General features: G+C 37.5%; 2 protein-coding genes across 2 annotated transcripts in view; both read right to left on the bottom strand.

Annotated features, from left to right (window-relative positions):
• The window catches only part of LOC121770369 (probable rhamnogalacturonate lyase B), a 30,678-nt gene extending 19,167 nt beyond the window's left edge, over nt 1-11,511 (bottom strand). The window contains exon 1 of the mRNA XM_042167109.1: nt 11,405-11,511. Within this exon, the coding sequence (XP_042023043.1) occupies nt 11,405-11,511 (107 nt within the window). The remainder of the gene's footprint in view (nt 1-11,404) is intronic.
• Nucleotides 11,512-17,017: 5,506 nt separating this feature from the next.
• LOC121770370 (protein FAR1-RELATED SEQUENCE 5-like) lies at nt 17,018-17,689 on the bottom strand. The gene has a single exon (XM_042167110.1). The coding sequence runs from the start codon at nt 17,687-17,689 to the stop codon at nt 17,018-17,020; it is 672 nt and encodes a 223-aa protein (XP_042023044.1).
• Between the last annotated feature and the right edge of the window lie 8,798 nt (nt 17,690-26,487).

The raw sequence follows: 26,487 nt of genomic DNA on the forward strand, positions 1-26,487 counted from the left end.
AGGGTATCCACAATAGGGGCGGAAACGCCGCAGCCGTGGCGACCTATAGTGGGAAAAGCGTCCGCCCCGGCGTGGACGCTTGGGAGGGGGCGGAAGGGCCATCGCCGAGTATTCGCCGAGGATGCGCCGGTGGGGGAGCGGTGCGGCGAAGCCATTCGGCATGGCAGTCCGCCGGTTTTTTTTTTATTTATTCTATAAACTATGGAGGTTTAATTTTGTGCAGGTTATGGAAACAAAATTTGGGGAAGATGAAGTGAAGAGAGAGACGGAAATTTGGAAAAGATGAAGTGAAGAGAGAGACGGAAATTTGGGGAAGATGAAGTGGAGAGAGAGAGTGTGGGTATTAATTTATGTGTTTTAATTTTTTTAAAACACAAAATATTTTGTGTGGGAATAAATTATGTGTTTTAATTTTTTTAAATTAAATTATGTGTATTTTTCTAATTATTATAGTTCGGTTATTTTTTTTGTGGAGAAGCGGTGGAGAAGAGGCAGCGGATTCTGACTCCGCCACCGAGGAGACGGTGGCGGTGTTTTTATTTGTTTTTTTAATGTTCGTTGTATAATTTTCTCGTATCCATAATACAACAAATATTTGGTCTCAATACTTTTTAAAAATTTTATTATCTCGTTTTCTAATTATTTACAATCCGATAATTTTAATTATAATTGAATTAAAATGTACAAAAAATAAAATAAAGTGAAATGTGGCCTAAAAAGTGTCCACTATTGGTGTGGAAACTTTTTTGTGGCCGCGGACAAATCAGAAGTGGTTGAGCACAAAAGAAGTTGGTTGTCTAGGGGAAGTGTCCTCCCTATTATGTATACCCTAAGTAGGTCCCTATACCAATAAAATAAATCAATATTATCCTGACCCTATATTTATATAAATGTTGATAGGTTCTTGTTTGTCCTGTTGTACAATGCTTTTTCGATTGTACCCTTTTTATTATTACAAGAAATGACAACAAGATTTTATCAAATGTGGACATCTTGTCTCTGTTAAATTCTCATTGGTCCAACCCTCCTTTATTACTTGTTTTTGGCTAATTTGAAGGTGCCAATGATCTTTATTAGATTGTAGTTTAGCAACAATTTAGTCACGTAACTAATTTATATGCTCTTTTTCTATTCTTATTGTAGCCCTTTCGATAAAGATGAACAATCATCTCTTATCCAACAGTTGGCAAAGTTTGTGCTACAAACATTGCTTGTTATATCAGAAAGGTCTCATGCACCCACACTTAGGGTTTTAGGGTATATATATATATATAGGGTAGTGTTATTCTCCTTTTCTCCCCTTAGATTTAAGTTTCTTCTCAATTTGGAGCGTTGGATCAGGAGGATTGAAGATCCGGATGAGAAGCTCAGATATGATCCCGCAGTTCATTATTTGAGACATTTCGTGCATCATGGGGGTGAATTAGTAAATTTATATACTCAAAACTGCCTAAAACATCATGTGCGAAATTTAAGCACACTACTGTCCATCTACTCTACACAGCATTAATCACTAAACGAATTAACTCACAATCTCTCTCCCGCTTCGTCTCCCCAATTTCCAACCCCTTTCAAAACCCTAGCCGCTCCCTCTCAAGTTCTCGCCGTTTTCTAGGGAATTCAATCGGTGTCTGCTTTAGTGTCCAATAACCCTTCCGATTTTGAACGAGATTCTCCTGCGGTCAAAGAGGTGGTAGGGTTTGTCGAATGTTACTGTGCTTGTTTACTTTTTGAGTTTCGTAATGCGTTTTCCCTCATTTTTGCATGTAACCCACCACCCAAATCACGATTCACCCGATTATCACCATAAATCTGTTTATTAAATCTTAATGGGTTATGTTTGTATGCTGTTTTGAGCAGATTTCAAAAATGTCTAAAAGAGGACGACCGTCAATTTCACAACAATCGCAGAAATAGGGTGAGCAATCAATCTCATTTGCATTTTGAATACTTGGACTGTTGGACTGATTCTGTGCCTGATGTATTGGGTTTATATAAAATTTCATATGCGCATTTTGTAATCGCGTTTGTACATTATTTACCTAATTATGTGCATTAATTACCCTTAAGTATCCATTATGTGTCTGCTACCGGAAATTAGTCTACGAGTGAATGCAATGTTAGTGTGTTCATGACTCTAATGGATCTGCGCATTACAACAATATTTATATGCATTACAATATCCTGTGTCATGCATCATATAACTGCTGTTTTTAATTGTCGAAGATTTAATGGAATATGTGTATGTGCATTACTTGTTGTAATCTCTGCATTATTTGCCTATATGAATGCATTATATTCACTGGTACAACCTTCAACCAACTGCCGTTGGTCATTGGTTAAGTAGTGAATGCAATAGTTTTATGCTCATTAATTCAATGACTATGTTCATTTATTGTCTATTTTTATGCATTATATATCATGTATCATGCATCATGTCACTGATGTTTTATATTGTAAAAGAGTACATGGAATATTTGTTTGGTCATTACCTGATATAATCTCTACATTATTTGCCTATATGAATGTATTATGTGCGCTGGTAGAACCATCAAGTGACTGCTGTTGGTATGCATTATATTTCATGTTTCATGATGCATGTTGTTGTTGTTGTATAAGGTTAAAGAGTCAATGGACTATTTGTATGTTTATTACCTGATTTGCAAAGTGTTTTGTTTGTCTGTTTGAGTGCATGCATTATTTATCCTATTTTGTGCATCATGTGACTGCTGTTGTAAATGGGTCAAAGAGTGAATGGAATATTTGTATGTTCATTACTTGACCGGATCTGTACATTATTTAGTTATTTTAGTACATTATTTATCATGGTTGTCTGCTTTATGTGACTGTTGTTGGACATGGGACAATGGGTGATTGCAATATTCATGGTGCATTTGTTGATTTATCCTGAACATTATTTGATTATTAAAAGGCATTATGTATTAGTTTTTAGCTAGTATTTTGATGCTTCTGTACAAGAGTGTATAAGTGAATGCAGTAAAACAGTCCACATTAATTTATTAAGTTTGTACATTATGTAACTAATTGTATGTTATTATTATGTATGTTGTACATCATCAAAGCAGCTAAGATTGGACATCGACGAGGCGGTGATGATATACTGCCAGTAGGAATTGGCCAGAAATTCCGGGAGCGAGTATCAGAGGCAGGGACTAGTACAGCTCCGGAAGATACGGAGGATAGGAAACTAAGGGGTAGAAACGTCGACCATCTGTATTTTCGACGAACCCCTACCGAGTTTCTGAATTGTATAAAGAGTTTAGATCCACGGCAGAAGGAACCAGTCACGGAACTTGTACATGAGTCTAACATTGAATGCAATATTTGTACATTATTTAGCTATTTCTATGCATTATTTATCATGTTATATGCATCATTAGATTGCTGTTGTACATGAGTCTAAGAATGAATGCAATATTTGTATGTTCATTACTTGAGTGACTCTGTACATTATTTGGTTATTTGAATGCACTATTTATCTTGTTTTATGCATCACGTGGTTGCTGTTGTACGTACTAGACCCTAGCCCATAGGCTTGTTAAACCCTTAGGGAAAACAAGAAACATGCGCCATACATCGAAACACGGCATTAAACGGGTCAGGATAAATATTCATTCCATAGTACAAATAATGCATTACAGAAACTAAACAACGCATTATACTATACTAAGATGTACATTATGTATGTCTGTTTTAAAAAATACCTACGCGCTATGCATGTGCAACCCGAGATGAATTACTGCAGCTCGTGTATTTGGACAATGTTTTTTAGACTTAGAACATACTACACCCTAGCCCCTAGGCTTGTTAAACCCTTAGGGAAAACAAGAAACATGCTTAAAACATCGAATCACGGCACAACCTAAATTAAACGGATAAGGATAAATGTTCATTATATACCACAAATAATGCATTAAAGAAACTAAAATACGCATTATACTACACAATATTTACATTATGTATATCTGTTTTAAAATATACCCAGGCGTTATGCATGTGCAACCCCAGACGAATTACTCCAGCTCGTATATTTGGACAACGTTTTTTAGACTTAGAACATACTACACCCTAGCCACTAGGCTTGTCAAACCCTTACGGAAAACAAGAAACGTTCGCCAAACAACGACACACGGCACAGCTTAAATTAAACTGGTCAGGATAAATGTTCATTATATACCACAAATAATGCATTGCAGAATCTAAAATATTCATTATACTATACAAAATATACATTATGTGCAACCCCATACGAATTGCTGCAGCTCGTGTATTTGGACAACGTTTTTTAGACTTAGAACATACTACACCCTAGCCCATAGGCTTGTTAAACCCTTAGGGGAAACAAGAAACGTGCGCCAAACATCAAAACACGACATAACTTAAATTAAACGCGTCAGTATAAATGTTCATTACATATCACAAATAATGCATTTCAAAAACTAAACTACGCATTATACTATACAATATGTACATTATGTGGGTCGACGACCGAGTTCACGTTCACCAGCACTTCAAAGTCCCCGTGTCGAACAATTCAACTCACCAGCGCAACCTCTTCTACCGCCGCGTTTGGCTCTACCTCACCTCCCTCCCGTCGCTCGAGGACTCCGATTTCACCAACCTCTGCGTCGGTAAAAAATCAAACGACATCATTTTATCGCTCGACGACAAACAGACGATCAACGACGATTTCCTCGGCGCAAGAGTCTCGTGCCTGAATCGCTGCAACCCCAGACGAATTTCCTGCTAAACAACGTTTCGGATCAGCGATTGATCTGAAAATAATTTACAAAATAAAACGTGGAGAAATGGAGAAGGAATGAAACAAAATCTGATCCACGACGATTTCCTCGGCGCAAGAGTCTCGTGGCTGAATCGCTGCAACCCCAGACGAATGTCCTGCTAAACAATGTTTCGGATCGGCGACTGATCTGAAAATAATTTACAAAAAACACGTGGAGTAATGGAGAATGAATGAAACGAAATCTGAACATAATTTGGTGAAAAACCGCAGACAGAGAAAATTATGGACCTTTCATAACCAACTAAATTAGTGCATCTCTATTTTGCCCTTTTCACTTTAAAATATGATTAAATTTAATAAATTCAGCCAATCATTTAAACCATTGGATTAGGAGAAATCAATGCATAAGATTAAGAAGGAGAAAGGATGAACTATAGGAAAAGGATTTGAATACAACTCTATATATATATATATATATATATATATATATATATATATATATATATATATGATTGTATTCAAATCCTTTTCTCCTTATTAATCCAATCTCCTTCTTAATCACATCCGTGGATTTATAGTGATCTAATGGTTTAAATCTTTGGCTGAAATTATTTAATTTTCTTAATTTTTAACATGTAAAGGGCATAATAGAGATTAACAATTGGAGTTAGTTATGGAATGCTCCATGATTTCAGCCGTGGAGGATTTGTGCAGTTTCTCAAAATATTTTCTGCAGATTCTGCTGAATTCTTTCTCCATTAGTCCGGGTTTAATTTTGCTTGAATCACACATCATCTTCCCGATTTCATTCGTGATTCTCCGTGTCCACGTTTCCTGCTCGCTTCTGGGGTAGGTTTCCCTATCTCTCGCTGCTGTGGACGTTGCGTTTTTGTCTTTGATTTAATCGATATTAATATGATTTTCAATTGCAAAAAGTTGTTCACCAGTAGTCTCTCGACTCTGTTAATTATGTATATTTATGTTTGTAATTCATCTTCATCTGATCAGTCGCAGGGGATTAGAAGCTGACAAAAATATTCTCTTGTCTCCTCGACGAACAGGTCTGTCTGATGACTAAGTACTCTACCCGCTGTTTATTGTTTTCGCCCATGGTTATTGATTTCAATGTTTTCATTTTTTTTTGGAAAATAAGTCGCATTACCAAATATGTGTAGATCATGAAATTCGAGACCTTCGCTACCTTCGGAACAGTGCTCTCTTGCAAGATCGCAGTCGATCACAACGAGAACTCGAGGGGCTATGGCTTCGTGCTGTTCGACAAGGAGGAAGCCACGCAAAACGTACTCATAATGTGCATATTGTATAGTATAATGCGTAGTTTAGTTTCTGTAATGCATTATTTGTGATATGTAATGAACATTTATACGGCGCGTTTAATTTAATTTGTGTCGTGTTTCGATGTTTGGAGCACGTTTCTTGTTTTCCCTAAGGGTTTAACAAGCCTAGGGGCTAGGGTGTAGTATGTTCTAAGTCTAAAAAACGTTGTCCAAATACAAGAGCTGCAGTAATTCGTCTGGGGTTGCACATAATGTACATTTTGTATAGTATAATGCGTAGTTTATATTTTGTAATGCATTCTTTGTGATATGTAATGAACATTTATCCTGACCCGTTTAATTTAAGTTGTGCCGTGTGTCGTTGTTTGGTGAACGTTTCTTGTTTTTCCTAAGGGTTTGACAAGCCTAGGGGCTAGGGTGTAGTATGTTCTAAGTCTAAAAAACGTTGTCCAAATACACGAGCTGTAGTAATTCATCTGGGTTTCCACATGCATAACGCGTAGGTATATTTTAAAACAGATATACATAATGTACATATTGTGTAGTATAATGCGTAGTTTAGTTTCTGTAATGAATTATTTGTGCTATGTAATGAACATTTATCCTGCCCCATTTAATTTAGGTTGTGCCGTGTTTTGATGTTTAACGCACGTTTCTTGTTTTCCCTAAGGGTTTAACAAGCCTAGGGGCTAGTATGTTCTAAGTCTAAAAAACGTTGTCCAAATACACGAGCTGCAGTAATTCGTCTCGGGTTGAACATGCATAGCGCGTAGGTATTTTTTAAAACAGATACACATACTGTACATATTATGTAGTGTAATGCGTTATATAAGTTTCTGTAATGCATTATTTGTGAAATATAATGAACATTTATCCTGACCCGTTTCGTTTCGGTTGTACCGTGTTTCGATGTTTGACATACGTTTCTTGTTTTCCCTAAGGGTTTAACAAGCCTAGGGGCTAGGGTCTAGTACGTACAACAACAACCACGTGATACCTAAAACATTATAAATAATGCATTCAAATAGCCAAATAATATACAGAATCAGTCAAGTAATTAACATACAAATATTGCATTCATTCTTAGACTCATGTACAACATCAGTCTAATGATGCATAATACAGGATAACTAATGCATAGAAATAGCTAAATAATGTACAAATAATGATTCACTCCTTGCAATTCCTACTGGCAGTATATCATCGATCGCCTCGTTGATGTCCAATTTTAGCTGCTTTGATGCTGTACAACATACAGAATAATAACATACAATTAGTTACATAATGTACAGACTGAATAAAATAATGTGGACAGTTATACTGCATTCACTTATACACCCTTGCACAGAAGCATCAAAATAATGCCTAAAAACTGATACATAATGCATTTTAATAATCAAATAATGTTCAGAATAAATCAACAAATGAACTATGAATATTGCAGTCACCCATTGTCACATGTCCAACTACAGTCACATAAAACATAAACCATGATAAATACTGCACTAAAATAACTAAATAATGTACAGATCTGGTCAAGTAATAAACATACAAATATTCCATTCACTCTTTGACACATATACAACAACAGTCACATGATGCATAAAACAGGATAAATAATGCATTCAAATAGCCAATTAATGAACAAAATCGCTCAAGTAATGAATATATAAAAATATTCCATTCACTCTTATACTCATGTACAACAGCGGTCAAATGATGCATAAAACATGATAAATAATGTATAGTAATAGCTACATAATGTACAGATTCAAGCTAGTTATGAACATAAAAATATTTCATTCATTCTTTAACACATGTACAACAACAAGCACTGGATGCATGAAACAGGTATATAATGCATAGAAATAGTTAAATAATGTACATATTCATTAACACAATTCACATATAAATATTGCCTTCGCTCTTCGAAGGCTTTACAAAAGCATTCACATTATGTATAAAACATGGTAAATAATGCATTCAAACAAGCGAATAAGGCACTGAGTAAATCAAGTAATAAACATACAAATATTCCATTTACTCTTTGACCATATACAACAGTCACATGATGCATGATACATGATATATAATGCATAAAAATAGTTACATAATGTACAGATCCATTCAAGTAATGGCCACACAAACATTGCATTCAAGTAATGACCACACAAACATTAAAACATCTTCTATGTTCATCCTCAACTGCTTTGTCCCTGTCCAGCAGCACCAACATGCATCAAGAAATGTGCAATATGAGGAATACCAAATAGATATATATTGTAGAAATAAATGTACCAAATGAACATTAAAATTACAACCAAAAAATTTCCACTGCCCAGCAACATATATAATGTACTCATTTAGGTAAATACTGCAGTGACATATAGTTATATTAAAAAGAATGTAACAATTACTTCCTTTACTCTTTGACTATACAAAACAACAAAAAGAAGAAAATTAAAAAAAAAAGAGGAATTCATATCAGTATACTAAACCTGCTTGAGCTCAGGTTTCGCTAAACCTGACATGGCAAAGAAACTCGTCGCATCATTTCCAGTTAACCGGCCATCTCGATCTGTAAACACAAATGATAACTGAACTAAACGGCTAATATTCCATAGACGGAAACATTTCAACTTGGAAATAAAAACAAAATTTGAAAAAAAAGAAAATAGGCAGCAACCTGTATCTGCAAAGTTGAACCAAGTTTGATACATTTTGTGTTGCTCTTTGGAATACAAGTTTATGCCTGAATCGATTTCCATTTCTCGGCGAGAATTTGAATTGCTTCTGTATGCAGTACGTTGGTGATAATATTGTTCAAACCAGGAAGGGTTATTAGAAATCAAGGCAAACCCCGGTGAATTTCTGAGAAAACGGCTTGATTTTGAGTGGCTGCGGCTAGGGTTTTTACAGGAATTGGGATGACGCGTCGAGAGAGAGAATCGGGAGAGATACTGTGAGTAAATTTCGCACAATACGTTTTCATCAGTTTTGAGTACATAAAATGACTACTTCACCCTCATGATGCACGAAATTGGTCAAATAATGAAGTGCGGGATCATTAAATCTGCATTATTAAATGACACGTGACATCAATCTAACCGTCGGATGACAAAATCGTGGGGCTGAGATTAAAAAGAACAATATAATAAAAGATACAAAAAGGGAATGAATACATTCCTATATATATAAATATATATATATATAGGGGAGCATTATTCTCCTATTCAACACTAAGATCCTTTGTTCTTCTTATTATTAGTCGTTAGATCTTATGCATCACCGGCCCAGATTGATGCTACGAATTTGTCTCCGTGTTGCATTATAGAGCATGTGTTTATGCATTATAAGGGTATTATTGTCAGTTGGCAAAAATGAACCGCCACAATTTGGTAAGTCCGAAATTGTTGGGATTTGAAACCTTCCGTCTCTTCATTCTTTCTCATTCAACACTGTCTAATCCCTCTCCACTCTCTCCACTCTCTAAACCCTAGATCCGTCCGCCGCTCTACAACATCGGTAGGCAGCGAAAAAATTGACAACACTTGTCCAAGATTACGGTACCCACCCTCCACCGGTGCTAACACCGATCCCAAACTGACGACAAGGTTCCTGTTATATTCAACCATTCTCCTAGGTATGTTTGAAAAGGGATTTCCGGACTACGCTTTAATGATTTTGTAGATACGAAAACTATAAATTGGAACTTCCAATATGTAGCGGCTTATGAAATTCAGAAAAACTAGTTGCTTTGTTCTGGGTTTTCTCTGTATCCGACGGGTACTTATTGTTTTGGGTTTAAAAGCATGGATTCTGGTATCTGATATGTATTTTTTCTGACAGATCAAACATGCCTAAGCGAGGTCGTCCTCGCTCACAACCATCACAAGCTGCAGGTATATTTGCGTCGATGCTTGTGCAATTCAATCTCATATCCGTTGATTGTGTGGAAGGATAATTGCATGTCTGTTTAGTGCGCATTAGCCAATATAAAAATCACACTGTTGTTGATCTTGGATGCATTATTGGTTAAAAAATTTAATTAGTGTACCAGGTTCTTTATTTGTTGTGCGGAAAAGTGGTTCGTTAAACAATTGTATGTGCTTTATTTTGTATATGTAGTGAATTATGTAGATGTTTACTGTCATTATCTAAAGTATATCATGCATTCTAGGGGTATTGTGTGTATTGTTTACGCATCTCACTCAAGAGTACATATATATATTATTTAGTTTCAGTAGTGCATTATGTATATATGTAAATTGTCATTATGTGCAGTAAATTATGCATTATGTAGGGTGTTGTGTGTGTTAGTGACTGAACGTATGGAAAATTATATATGTGCATTATTTAGTTCAGACTGTGCATTATGTACCATGATTTTTGCATTAGGTTGAGTATACTATGCATTAATATGGGTAGTGGCTATGTTGGTTAAGCAACTCAGTCAGGATTAAATATGTTTATTATTTGGTGTGGGAAGTGCAGTAAGAAGCTGTAATTATGCATATGTTGGAGTATTTTGTACATTTTGAGTGGTATTCTTTATATGAGTTAATAATCTTTGTGTGTAATACGGGTGCATTTTGGGTTTAGACAATGCATTATGTCCAATGATATTTACATTATGTGAAGTAGATTATGCATTATCAAAGGTAATTTGTATCTGTCATGACATTGTGCAGCAGATTTCGGTAAATATTAGGAGTACATTAAGCACATCGGTGTTATTGATTGTATTTGTTAATAGCCTCAGATTAGAACCTAAGTTTCAGTTTGTTGATTAAATTGATAAGTATGTAATGTGATGTTAATATGTGCATTATTGGTTTTGTCTCACGCATTATGGGTCAAGTTTTATTCATTATTTGTTCTGACTGAAGCATTATTTGTTGTGATATATGTATTAATCCTTGTAAAGCTCATATCATGTTGTCTTTTGATTTAGTGATACTTTTCTGATGTGTTGTGTTGTTTGGTCCATATCAGAGAAGCAACTTAGACTCGACAAAGACGATGCAGTCGACGACATTATTCCAGTTGCGTAGGCCAAAAAATTCAGGGAGAGGTTGGCCGATGTAGTCCCTAGTACGTCTAGAAGTCAGGGTGAGCCGACACACCCTACAGGTCGAAAAGGTGATTGACTGTACTGTCGGCGAACGCCGTCAGAATTCCTTAACTACTTGAAGCAGTTGAATCCCAGACAGAAAAGGGCAGTTACAGAAATTGGATTTGGCGCGGTCCTTAATTTTGACATTAAGGAAATCCCCTGATATCTTGCATACTGGGTGTTGAATACCCAAATTCCCAAATTCAGCTCACGGGCGGTGAATACCTGTCTCTAGACGAGGAAGACGTCCACTTGACGTTGGGGTTCCCACGAGGCCCTACATCGATCTCAAGGCCCGTGGACAAACAATCGAACTTTGCCTTCAACGACATGGTGGTAGAGAGGTGTCAGAAGGGGCGCTTTAAGATGACCCCTAAAGACATTTCACAGCTCATGATGGCTGAGGTTGATGGTGGGGAAGAGTTCAAGAAGCTCTTCATGTTCCTCCTCGAAAATGCATCGATAGAGACTCCGAGTGACGACCACTGCAAGCCCAAAATTCTCCATTTCATCGACAATGTAGCTGAGATCAGGAATCTAAACTGGTGTGGTTACGTGCTGTCCGTCCTCGAGGCCACTCACCCAAGCTGGGCAAACGGACAATCTGTGGTGTTCTCCGGGCCGATACATTTTCTGGTGGTAAGTGAATAAGAAACAACAGTACCTAATCCGTTGTATTCATTGTTGATTCAATCCAACATATAATCATAAGACTGCCACTAAAATGAGTGAATAGAAACAACAGTACCTAATCATTTGTATTCATTTTGCATTGTAACTATTCATAGCATACATTATTTGTATTTTAATTTGCATTATTGACCAATAACCTATTTTGCCCAATAGTGTCAGTGCTGTTATGTGGACCGCGTGGTTCACATCCGGCGGCGCGTCATCCGTGCTTGGCTGACGATGAAAGGGTGGACAGCTGAGACCCTGAAGCAACGCAAGGACGTTGAGCGCGACCAATTCGGGATGGGGAGTTAGAGCCCCGAATAGATAAGGAGAGATTGGTGGCGGACGAGGACATTCGAATGCGGCAACGGTGGCTGAAGGAGAGGGCTCCTCTACAGGCATGCACAGAGCGGAGCGGCTAAGAGACAAGTTCATCGCTTCGAGCTCATTGCTGGCCCACGCAGTCTCGACATGGGTCGATGATTTCAAGAGTATACCTGTGGAGCTCCTTGACGATGATTGCTTCCACGTGGGGAGTCAAATTGGCAGAAAACTGTTGGGAATTCCAGAGCAAGAGGAGGTTGGAGATGACGACATCACAACAAGGCTGACCCAGGCATGGGTCGATGAAGAGGAGTACAGTCAAGAGTGGATAGATGAGATGGAGAAGATGATGGCCGCGTACGACAAGAAGAAGACTATAACAACAAGATTTACAAGGCCATCGTTTGTGTTAGATGGATTTGAATGCCCCGACCCTTTTGCCACACAGCAAACACAAGAGGCAGGCGTGAGCGGTGGAGGAGTTGAAGCTCCCCAACCTGATGGTAGAGCAAGTTTTGCCTCGGCTGTGTATCAGCCTGGAATTGAAGAGAATCAGGGATGCTCGACCATGCTAGATCCAGTAGGTGATGTTGCCGGACATGAACTCCCAATTGAAGTGCACACTTCAGATGCAGCGTCTGACGTGGAGGTGGTTGGGGGCTTGAGTAGCGAGGCTAGAGTATCAGTTAAAAACCTTAACAATTTTACAGTCACATGTTGTTTACTTTTTGGATTTGTTTTCATTGTTGGTTATATTATGCAGGAGACTGGTGCAATAGGTGAGACGGTTCATGATCCAAGTGGAATTAGGAAAGGTGGAAGTGGCAAGGTGGCAAGAACAAGGGCTGTGAAGGCTAAACAAAATATAGAAGGGGCAGAGGAGAGAGCCAAGGTGTGCACAAACTATAAATCCAGTGCATTATACTTGGTTTCTGTTTTGTTGGTATAAATTATGCATTATTTGTTATGAGATTTGCATTCGTTGTCTTGACTTATACATAACCTGTAATAGTATATTGTTGTCGCATTCATAACATGGCTTGGTGCAAACAGAAACCTCCCCAGGCTAGGCAGAAGGGGATTGTGATCGGTGCGATAGGTGAAGAGGTGCCTATACTTACTGCTGCTGTGCGTGGGAATGGAAAGCAGAAGGAGGTACAACCTGAGGATACTGGGCTAGTGGTATGGGAATAACAGTTCTACATTTTGTTGCTTATGATTAATATTTGAGTTATGAATATTTTCTGTTTGCAGGAGGCGGGAAACGTGGAAACAGCCCGCGTGAAGATACCCAGTCTGGCTTTGCGGTCACCCTTCAACGAGCGGGCTGTTAAACTAACAACCAAGGCCAACATCAATGACAAGGAACTTTACTTCTGGGTCCTTAGCACATCGGAGACGCATGAGTAAATCTGGTTTGTTTTATTTGTTTTGTTTTATGTTGTAAATAGGGGTATTCTTTGTGTTGGGTAAACAAGTAAGTCAAGATTATATATGCGTATCATTTGGTTTGGGCAGTGCATTATGTATCTATAATCAGTCATTTTTTGGAGAAAATTATGCATTTTGAGTGTTATTTCGTATATTGGTTAATCTACTTAGTGTAGAGTACAAAAGTGCATTATTTAGTTTAGACAGTGCATTATGTACCATGTAGGGTATTGTAAGTAGTAGTTAAAAAACTTAATGAAGATTACATATGTGCATTATGTGATTTAGTTAGTGCATTATGTAGATGCTAAATGTCATTATCCGCAGTATATTATGCATTAATAGGAGTACTTGTTAAGCAAACCATTCAAGGTTACATATGCTTAATATTTTGTTTGGGAAGTGCATTATGTATCTCTAATCAGACATTATTTGAAGTATATTATGCATTTGAGTGGTATTCTGTCTAAACCCAAATCACCTTATTGTGGAATACATAAGTGCATTATTTGATTTAAACAGTGCATTATGTACCCTGTTGTTTTCATTATGTGGAGTATATTAAGCATTATGTGATGTAATTTGAATCTGGGTTAAACAACTCCACTGGTACTATATATAAGGCAGTGTCAAAGGTAGTGTTTGAATTTGCTTACTTATTATATTGCTATGCAGGGATGCGATTGTGTACGAAGACAATTACAAGCAAACGGTGCAGAGTGAGTTCCTTTCGTTGGTACCGTTCAAAGCTTGTCAGCCCTGTCATTGTAGACACATGGAGCTCTTACCTGAATAACATGGAGAAGCTGAAGGCACCGGAGACGGTTTCCAGACTATTTTTCTCCACAAGGCCATGTGTGAGTGACTCTTTTCCGTACTCCAATTACCTAATGGATGTTCAACTGCAACTTAACAAGCTGAATTACAAATCGAAATTGCAGAGACACTCAGTGGTAGACACCCCTACAGGATGGGATGAACAGAAGTAATTTGCTTCTTTCTGGACCATCCTTTTCGAGGAAGCACTTGGAGCGCGATACATCCAGCTTGAGAAGCACGATATGGTGAGTTTGATTCTAAACTTAAGGCTTTGAGAATCGATTGTATAGTACAAAATACAAGATCATTTAATGTGCTCGTAATTGAGTAGTTCTTCTTCCTAATTTGGGGTGAGAGACATCAGTACGTGGTATGTTTTGATGTCCCGGATGGCAAGATGAATATAATAGACCACAGCCTGTCAGAACCTCACGCATCCTTCAACGATAAATATGGGAACACACCCTCTCTTCTGGTACATAATGCGCTTACTCGGGTTTGTTGCATCATAGTACACAAAATTAATATTATGCTGATGTGGTACACATTTTCTATTTGTTGTAGAGAAAGTTCATGGCTGATGCACTGGAGAAATGCAAAGAAACAAAAATGGCCGATCTGGTACGACGCTGCACTACAAATATGGTGACAATGACGTGGAGGAACAACGTGGTTATAATGAAGAACGATGTGTACGTCATGCGCCATATGGAAACGTACTTCGGGGACAAAGAGAAGGATTGGGATTGCGGGCTGAGCGCAAAAGGAACAAAAAGCTTAGAAATGTTTAGAATCAAGTTTGCACGGACGCTCCTTACCTGTGTGCACAACACTCGAGGTGCCGCAAACCAGTCTAAAGCATCAAAGTATTGGAGGGAGAGACCTGCCAAGTTCAACTTCGAAGGGTCGAGAATTATGGTCTGTAGCGAGTGATGGTTTCGACTATAGGTTGATGGAGGTTAATGAATTGCTTGATTGCTTGGTTGACTTTTCACTTTGAAATTGAACGTTTTTTACAACTTTTTAGATGCGTGTTAGTATTGGACAATGATTTTGGGAATATGCATTATGAATGGAGTACCTGCAATTTTTCAGCCGTATAGTTTGTGCATTACGTTTATTAAGTTGTGCATTATTTTAAAAGATGTTGTCATTATTCTGCAATACAGTGTGCATTATGAAAATTGTCTATATAGGTTTAAGATTAAATCTCATAATGCTTATCATATTCCACATAATGTAAATAACACGGTAAATAATGCAATGTATAAACCAAATAATGCACATATATTATACACTAAGTAGATTAAGACATATACAAAATACCACTCAAAGTGCATAATATACTCCAAATATTGGGACTATATATTAAGCAGTATCAGACGTAGACTATTTATGTTCTGTGATAAAATGTTTGTCAATAGTGGACATAAGTAAGGGATAAGGATATGTGCATTATTTAGGTAAAAACTTTCTTTATGCATCGAGAATTTGTTACTAATCAGAAACACATTATGTGCAATACGTTTTTAAATGCTGTGCATTATGTCTACATACAACGACATTATTTGCAATATAGTATGCATTATGAGATTTTGTCTGTGTATATGGGTGCATTGGTTTTGTAGTCATTAACAGGCGTGTAATTTTTTAGTTTCTTAATTACTTTTGAATTTGGTAGATTAAATTTGTTAACTATCAAAGTCAGCATCAGTCAAATAAAATTTGACATTACTTATGTTATGTGCTGCATTGTTTTTTGAAAAGTGGATATAGATATGGGAAACATATATGTGCATTATTTGGTTAAAACATTGCATTATGTATCGACAAATTGTCATTATTTTGACTGTTGTAGGGAACACAAAGTATCCATGGGCTCGGGTAGTTCATTGAGTTAACCTCACATTTATATAGAGTAATTGACTGATATAGAATCCACTAATGAACAAAAAAAGTGAACTAATGCAAGAAACAAGCTATTTCAACTTGGAATACTACGACAACCATTTGAATAACAAGACTACTAGGACCCAAAAAAAATCTGTGATGTTCTGTTTATAGAACCTAAGTCAAACTGGCCTTTTACCCTTGCGCGCATCTTTCTCCATCGTCATCTCTTTAAGCAATGGACAGTTCCCAGAGTCGTGATGACCCATCTCATCACACGCCTTACACCGTCTAAGAGGCCTTGTCGCATCCTTTATAGCCTTCTCTCTCTTCGAAATCAGACGACTCGAAGAGCTGCTGGCGTTGCCCTTGGTCTTCACGAAATTCGGAGGATGAACCTCAACTACGTCAGGCCTTACCATGCCATAAAATTCTTCAACCATACGCCTCTTCTCAGATGCGGAGGTTGACGGGTTACCAGCATGAAGAGAGTTGCCAAGTTTTTCGACGCCCCCTACGAATGCACGTAGCACTTCAATGTCGGTCTCAAATCGTCTAAGAAACCCATAAAACATCGAAATTGCCTGCTTAGACACAGTTTGCCTATCGTCAACGGAGGAATGGGTAGGCAGGGGATCGTGGAACTCCCCATGTACAACCTTGGCTAAGGGAGTCTTCATCCATCGGCTTTCACAGTATTTATCCGGGATTTTTTTCATGGCTGCACAAATAACCATGCCGACCAAATAGTTTGCATTCGCACGAGTAAGTATCATCAGTCTTCTGATGACGGACGACATATGCATTGCGTTTGCTGTCCCCAAGCTTGTAGGTGTCAACCGTTTCTCCGAACAAAAATCCAAGCACACGATATCTTTCATTACCCTCCATAATTTCTTCTTGTATTTTCTTGAACATACTGTCGGTACACATCCTGGAAGCATGTTTCTCGAATGGCAGAGTAGTGGCTAGTATGGGTATGGTAGTGGCATCGTGGTAGTCCAACGTTGTTCTACTGTTCCGCTGGAATTCTATTGCATGGTTGAAATTCAAGTAGAATTCAGCTATGTTAGCTCGGGGCTTCAGAAAATTTTTGTAGAAACTATTCTCGGATTCGGATATGGACGTAGTCCTAATCATCGATCCCATAGGAAAATCCCTGAAGTACGCCAGTATCCAGAATTTCCTGTACGCATACAATGTGGTGAACCAGTCGATGTCCTCTAGTTGATGCTGTTTGACCAATCTATTCCACTCCTCCTCGAATTCGTCCGGCTCAACGAGGTCCGACCACACACAAGCATTGAACTCCTTTTTGAACTCGTCGTCCCTCAGCAACCGGTTCGGTACCTTGCTAGCCAACTTATGCATTATATGCCACATACACCAATGGTGCCGAGTGCCGACTAGAACCTCTTCAATAGCTGATCTCATGCCCAAATCCTGATCGGTCACAATCATCTTGGGTGGTACGCCCATACATACAGCGAAATGTGTTGTTGGTGGAGTCAAACGACACAATATCACCAAACATGTGGTAATTCCTCTTCATCAAACCGTCGCACCAAAATAGAGCAACCAACTGGTTAGCAGCGTTTACTTCGTAGTGATAGGTAAACGCCTCGGACATCTCCTTCTTCTTAGCCATATCATTCAAAACCATTTGGACATCAAACCCATGTGCGTATGCTTTGATGTCCCGCGAAGCATTCCTGATATCCCCAACAGTGCAACCAAGTAGGTCAAACCCAGCGAGAATTTCCTTCAATACCTTAAATGTAAGTGTGAGTCCTATATTAGCCTTGGAACAGTCGAGGATGAATTTATGATGTACATCATCCAACTTGCGACTACTTGATATGAATTGCTGATGTTCCGACTCAACCATGTGATGGTTATGAACATCTTTAAAATCCTGAATTATTTAACCAGACAAGCCATCTTCTGAGAAAAACATGAAAGATATACTAGCCTTACAACCACGACGCTTAGATAACTTCCTGTGGTTGATAGTGAAACCAGACCGGGCATTCAACTGGTCATCTTCGTCCGACTTCTTCTTTCCTTCCCTATTGCATACAACGAGATACCAGGATGTGACATCATCCACCTTCCTCATCGCTTGTTTGCGAGTATCAAAGCCAACTGCGCGGGCATATACCTCGTAAAAAGCAAAAGCAAATTCCAAGGATTGGAATTTCAGACTGACAAGAGGCTTCAACTCCAGAGAACATTCAGGTACAACAACCACTGTACAGAAAAGCAAAAAAAGGGGTCAGCAAAAATGTACAATGCAGCAATGTAATGTTCTGACAAGTAATGCACCTTTTTCATAACTTTATTCGGTAAAATATGTAAATTTAAAAATACGTGATTTATGTATAGGTCAAACACGCGCTATTTTTAAACGTTGTTATTAATGTGTACGTACTATACCCTAGCCCCAAAGCTTATTAAACCCTTAGGGGAAACAAGAAACGTGCGCCAAACAATGAAACACGACACATCTTAAATTAAACGGATAAGTAACAGTATTCATTCCATATTACGAATGATGCATTCGATAAAGTAAACTGTCGGCTCCAAAATCCTATACATTGTAGTTCTCAAATTAAGCCTTCTGTACTCAACAAAATCCAGTATACATTATCATTTGGTGCATTATTTGTATCGGTTTAAACTACAACCCTAGCCACGCCGATATCTAAACCCTAAAGGAATGAGTCATACTCGCGGTCCGTCATTATTTCCTCCCACCTATACATTGCAGATCACGTATTATGCATTATACAGACAATAGAATCCATTACGCATAATTATTTGGTGCATTATTTGTATCGGTTTAAACCCTTAAGGAATGATTCATACTCGCGGGTCGTCATTATTTCCTCCATCCTATACATTGCAGTTCACGTAGTATGCATTATATAGTCAATAAAATTCATTATCCATCATCATTTGGTGCATTATTTGCATCGGTTTAAACTACTACCCTAGCCACGCCGAGAGCTAAACCCTAAAGGAATGATTCATAATCGCAGTCCCTCATTATTTACTCCATCCTATACATTACAGTTCACATATTACGCATTATATAGTCAATAAAATCCATTATACATTCTCATTTGGTGCATTATTTGTATCGATTTAAACTACTACACTAGCCACGCCGTTATCTAAACCCTAAAGGAATGTTACATAATCGCGGGCCTTTAGAGTGGTTTTGTCTCTCACCCTTGACTACACCCCTAGCCCCCAGAATTGGGCAACCCTAGACCATAACATGAACCCTAAACGACAATGACTCAAACCTGGCCAACATGTTTTAACATGATAACACAATACACGAAATACATGCTCAATACCTAGCGAATACTCGGACTGATTTGAATTGGTATTGAGACCTCCGATACATAAACAAATACACGATTACGGAGAAAAACAATTGAATTACCTTCTTCCATTATTGAGAGAAAAACGATTGCTACAACGCCGACAATACACGATTGTAATACCGAGGATCCGGCAACGGAGAGACGAGAATTGAAACGTGTGAAATAGGAAAATAAAAATTGCAGAGATAGTTTACGGAGATAATCCGTCTGGAACGTGTGAGAATAACAAAAAAACCGCAAGATCTTGAAGGGAGGAAATCATGGAAGTTTCCATAACCACCAAATTAGCGTTTCCCTATTATGACCTTTCTCGGTATTTAATTGAATAAAATGTAATGGTTAAAATCAATATTTTAGGCCATGGGATAGAGGAAATAAACGGCTGAGATCAAGAAGGAAATAGGAGGAAATATGGAAAAAGGAAATGAATACATCCTTATATATATAGGGTTTTGATCTATGCAAAGCCCATTCTTAATACAAAAATGAAGAACCAAGCATACAAAGGTCATTTTTAAGTCATCATAAGCTTATTTTTACGTCATTATAGTAATGATGACATGAAATGATCTTAACATGACCTCAAACCTGAATTTTATAATATGACCTAAAACTACTTTATAATGACCCTCCGTGTTTTTATTTAATTTTTGATCTGGATTTTGTATTGAAATCAATTTTTGTATTGATCATTTTCCTATATATATATTGGGTTATGATAATATACAAACCCTCTATAATACAAACTATACAAACTTTAATCCTACCCACTTAATACAATTAATCAACTGCTAATATATGAGATTTTTCTAATGTCAATATTTTCTACAAATCTGTCAACAAAGGCTAATTTAGAGAATAAAACCATTAATTACGTTGAGATTATGCAATCCCGATAATTGTGTCGTTTCATCGCTCCCCCTATTCACGGTTCATCTCTCTTCTTTCCCCCATTCCAAATTCTCGCCTTCTCAGTTCCTCTGTAATTAGTCAACGGTGCTCCTTTGCGGCTGCGGTGGAATAATCGAATCCTCGTCAGTGTTGAAGCGAATCGTCTGCGGCGGCCTCATGAGTTCTGTCCGACGACGTGGGCAAGCTTTGGCGGAGTCGTCTGAAGGTGAGATTTCCGACGAAAAACCCTAGTTTTCAAACGTATTGACATTTGTACTCCTGGTATTTGTTTGATTTTCCTGCCAAAATCTTTTTTTCACTCTTTATCGAAATTTAATTTCGTTCTTTTGTTCGTTTTATTGGCCAAAAACCTCGCACACGTTTCATAAGTTTGATAATGGGTGTTGATAAGTTTTGGATTTACATAAGTCATAAGTTTTGGATAATTTGGTGGAGCTGCGTTAAGTTTGTTTTTATGCTCAATTTGTAAGGAGTAGAATTATGGTGACGTTAACATCAAATTTCAGTGTATTGAGATGTGATCGTGAATAGGACAAGGATTTTTGGAGGTGAAAATTCTTCAGATTTGTGAAAATCCATTCTTCAGATTCGTGTTTTACCCTGTAAGCTGCTAGGGCTTAGCTTTAATTTGACATTTCTTGGGTTGTTCGTATTGACATTGCTGGGGTAGTTGTGTATGGTGACATTTGTTGTTCGTATTGACATTGCTTGGGTTGTTGACATTGTTCTAAGTCTCTGTTTGCGATTTTCGTGTTCATTTCTGTTGGATTTTTAGTGGTGATATTGTCGTGGCGGTGTGGTGTTGTGTTTTGCAGCTATGTTGACATGTGCATGAAATTTTTATTTTTGTTCTTATTGACATTCCGTATTGACATTGTTGGGGTGGCTGTGTATGGTGACATTGCTTGGGTTGTTGACATTGTTCAAGGGATTTGGGACCTTGTTAAAAATAGGCCTTTTTGATGAAGAGGAGAAGTGCAATGGGAGAAGGGATACTTCTGTTGGAGAAATACTTGAATTTTTTGATCCCAACTTCTGTTTGTGCATCAAAAAAATTATATAGAAATACTTGAAATGATCAAAGCCAAAAAGTAGTACTATATTTATTGATGCATTCATTTTCATTTGCAAAATTCTATTTTTTTATTCCTTTATCATAGCCATGATTCTTGGAAATATAAGCTTACATTTTTCCAAAAATAAATAAAATAAAATTGAATTTACCCTAACAAGTAACGCGGCCTCCAACAAGAAGTTGAGAATGACTATCTATTGTTACTTTATTTAGTGATCATATTGAGTAATAATGGTGCGTAGTTGAGAATGACTTTCTGTTGACATTGTTCTAAGTCTCTTTTGCGATTTTCGTGTTGATTTCTGTTGGTTTTTTCGTGGTGATATTGACATGTCGGTGTGTTGTTGTGTTTCATCATATGATGACATATGAATGGAATTACTTATTGATGTTTTGATATTTTGATATTTGATCAGCAAAATGTCAATCAAAGGGTAGAGCTCTAGATGAAGGTGAGGGGAGTGGGAAGTGGTATAGATCAGTTGGAAGGCAATCAAAATCAGAAGTGGCCGCGCCTATACAAGCCATGAATATTGAGAGCAAAGGAGAACCTGTGCACATAGAAGACGAAACTGAAATTGAAGATTTGATAAAAAAATCCAACATACTCGTCATTGGTTTCGTCATTATGATACACCTATTATTCAACTTAGCAAGAAAAATACCTTGCGCTTCGTAAGACATCTGCAAAACGTGGCCGTTGAGCTTACGCTGGAAAAAATTAAGCTGGAGAAGAATGTAGGAAAAGATTTATGAGATCAATTTCAATCGGAAAAGATTAATCTGACTAGAATATGTTGAAAAATGATTTCGAAATGTTGATTTATTGGAGAACTACGTCAGAGAAGAATGAGAAATTTGTGGCTAAATGTGATAATACAATTTTTTTGACTGAATGTAATCTCTTTCCAAAAATGATAATGATGGTAGTTTGGGATTATTGGAGATAAATTAGGGACAAATAATTGACTCTTCATGTCTAGATAATGCTCATAATATTCTCGTTAGTAATATGGCATGTGGGAGTGAAATTAGGAACGATTATAACTTAATTGTAATTGAACTCCAATTTGATTTCCATTTACACCCCTGTTGATAGCAATTGCATTATCTGTTGATATCGAAAATGTGTATAATACAAAACGTTGATTAATTACAATTAGTGGATATGATTAAAGTTTGTATAGTTTGTATTTTAGGGGATTTGTATTTGATCACACTCCCATATATATATATTTACACTATGATTTAATCTTTTTTTAATAATATTTTCTTTGTTAAGAAATTGTTGATTCCATGGATAAATTGTTGCAGATTATGAGCAGATTCCTTCATCGGAGAAAATCAATGGCCACAATTTTCAGTCAAGAGACACACCACAATCACTCGTGCAATCTTGCTCGTGTCATGGTCGAAGCCACGGTCGCAGCGACGGCGTTCAAGAATGCAAGCTTCATCAGCCTCAGCAGAGAAATCTCGTCGCTCATCAATTATCATAAAAATAATATTGGTGTGAGTAAACCTATATAGGAGTACATTTTTATTCTTCAAACTGATCATTATTATTGATATCAATAATAATGTTGTGACAGATGGCCTCAAAATTATTTATCAATTTGAATAATGTTGTGACAGATGGAAAAACATTATTACAGCAAGGGAGTGCAGCTAGAGAGGCAACATTCATTTAGTTGTGGTGGGACTAAATTGATTGTTTCTGCTTCAGAAAAAGAGCAGAAAAAACGAATTAAATGGACTGAGGATCTTCACAAGAAATTTATTGAGTGTGTGGATTGTCTAGGTGGAGCCAAAAGTAAGTACTAAAAATATATTTATACATATAGAGATAATAATAAATTTTATGAATTGAAATACTATATTTTTGAATGGCACTGAATGCAGAGGCCACGCCAAAGGGAATCCTCAAGCTAATGGAATGTGATGGATTGACAATTTTCCATATCAAAAGCCATTTGCAGGTTAAACAAAAACTACCCTTAATCTCAAATTTTTAAATATCGATTTTTAAAGAATTTTATGTTTTGTTTCTTAGAAATACCGCGTTTCTGAAGTAATGCCCGAAGAGAAAGAAGGCAATTCAGAGCAGATTGGATTGAAATCGTAAGCTGTATAATGTTTTATACAAATAATCTCAGCAGATTTTGGACTAATTACTCATCGTTGTTTCATGTTGATACATCAAGTTATGATACAAAAAGGTTTCATTCGGGTTTCATTTCAATACATTACATGTCATCTGTGTTTAGACGGCATCAATTCTTTGTCTACCTAGGGTACAAAACATTAAAAATGGGAGTAGTATAAAACTTATTACAATCTGTCCCCACGCTCGTAGGCAAAGAGTTGACTATGTCTAATTAAACACAAATGATGGAATGCGTTAAAATGAAATACGGATTAACTTTTTTATGTACAAACTTCACACTTTTTTACTACTAATATGAATCAATGTTGAAACATTTTGTATGAATAGTGTAATTAGGCGGCATATTTTTTGTTAAAAATAGTTGATGATCTATGACAGGGGGATGCAGATTGTGGAAGCTCTAAGGCTACAGATAGATGTGCAGCGACAACTGTATGAACAATTAGAGGTTTTTGGATCAACTTTTTTCTCCAATTTCATTCATTCATATTTTTTAGGTTCTGAGTTAATTTGGTTTTGTTTAGAGCCAGAAGAAGTTGCAGATGAGGATTGAAGAACAAGCGAAGCAGCTTCAGACTATGCTTTAATCTCAGTGGAATAAAAAAAATTAGTAGATTTTTGTAACTTAAGAATCGTGAATAATACTTAGCCAGCTTGTTTAACAAACAATAGTATAAATTCTTTCATAATTAACGTTCCGATATTTTCCAAATGATATACTCTATTGAAACGAGGATTTTTTAACACGTGTGCACAGAAATAGATCACTGCAAGCGCTTGGTCAAGACACCACGCTCCTTAAATCCACTAGAGCACAAGGTCTAGGAACTTAAGAGAACATAAAGTGCTTGGTCGTTGGACACACATCGACTCCCCTTCAAAAAAAATATAAATCCCTCAACCCGAATACTATGAATTAGTATAGGGAAGTGGGGTCGATCCCACAGAGATGGACTCGCAAAGTAGTGCTCAGAGACTTTGGACAGACAAATGGCTGCTGCCACGCAACAAAAGGGTTGAGAATTTTAAACTAACTCTAGACCTAGGCAGAAAATGTAAATGCTAGACCTAGGACATGTTAAACTTGTAAATTCAGACTTCGACAACAAGAAACATAACCACTTCCTAGACAGTGTAAACAACTACCTAATCTAGCTAAACAGAATATGACTGAAAAGTGGGGACCATAATTCCAAAAATGGCAAGTACGGAAAGAACTGCAGATTAACAAACTCTGACGCTAGCTCGCAGCAAAATGCATCCTCTCAACCGAATTAAACTTGCAGATGAACAAAACAGAGCAAAAAGCGAGATTCGAACAGAATATAGAGATTTGGTCGTCGTTATCTTGCTGCAACTCGGAAACACATCAGATCTGCGTACACTAGACGGAATGAAAGAAAAACACGTAAACTAAGCATGAAAATCAGATCGAAACTACTCAGATTCACGTCAGAATACTTGATCCACTCCGGATCCAAGACATCCGAACCCAACAACCAACAAATCCAGCAAATCCAACCAAAATTCTTCCACAATCCAACTCCAATCTCCCAGATCTGACCATTAACCTACAATAACTCAGTAAACAGCTGCGAAACGCATCCAACTCAGACAATTTAAAACTCCAAAATCTCAATAAGCGAAACGATCAAACCAGAAATCAACACAATCGCCATAACGGAAAATCAAACTTGCATTTAAACCAGAAACTATTCGGTGAAAACAGCGAACCGAGCTTCGAACAACGAAGCTCGGCAGAGTAAGTAAAATACGGAAAGTGGAAAATAAATTGTTTCTACGCTCCTAACAAGAGCGGTGTTACACCATATCGAAGCTAAGATGAAACCCGAACGTGCGAACTGAGATCTCCTCAAACTAGTATCAAGTGTGTGTGTGGGAAAGTGAACTAAGCAACAGGCTGTGGTGAGGTCTCCCCCCAGAAGATCCCTCCAGCTTGCATGCTTCTGCCTTTTATAGATGCGGACATAGCCCTTGAGTCTTCGTAGAAATCCCTATTCTACCCTTCAACTCTGGAGCTTCCTCCGTCGAGCAATTCTCTTCATAATCGTTCACTAAATTGCCAGTTCCTCGACCTTGTGATTTTTTGGTCTTCTTTCCTGGACCTGGCGAATTCCTTCACACACCTGGCTTAAAACGTGCGTTAGTCCTAGTAAAATCACGAATTAAATCCCTAGACCCATGCATGAAATTAGCCTTATCAAACTGCTCACACTTAAACCATGCTTGTCCTCAAGTATGAAAGACAAGAAAAAGAAATAAGGCGAATTTCAATGCACGGCCCCCCCCAAGTACTATTCTACAAACAAAACAGACTCCTAGACCTAAACAACGGCGAAACACAAGAAAAGAAAACACATAAACGCATAAACTGGTATTTTCCTAGCAGCCATCCCCACAAGTTTAAGGTCAATCCAAGCGTTTACAGCCTCAGATTCCTCCCCTTCCCTTCTTCTATCTAGTCGAGTTGTCAGTTCGTCAAGATAGCCTGCTGACTTCCCAATTGTTAGATTCACTCGATCACTCATTCCTCACCAGGGATGTTAGGATCGGATCGCTCTTAAGTTAAAGTTACTCCACTGATGCATCGGGTTATGAG

Source organism: Salvia splendens, chromosome 16, assembly GCF_004379255.2.
Source record: "Salvia splendens isolate huo1 chromosome 16, SspV2, whole genome shotgun sequence".
In the NCBI taxonomy this organism is placed as follows: Eukaryota; Viridiplantae; Streptophyta; class Magnoliopsida; order Lamiales; family Lamiaceae; genus Salvia; species Salvia splendens.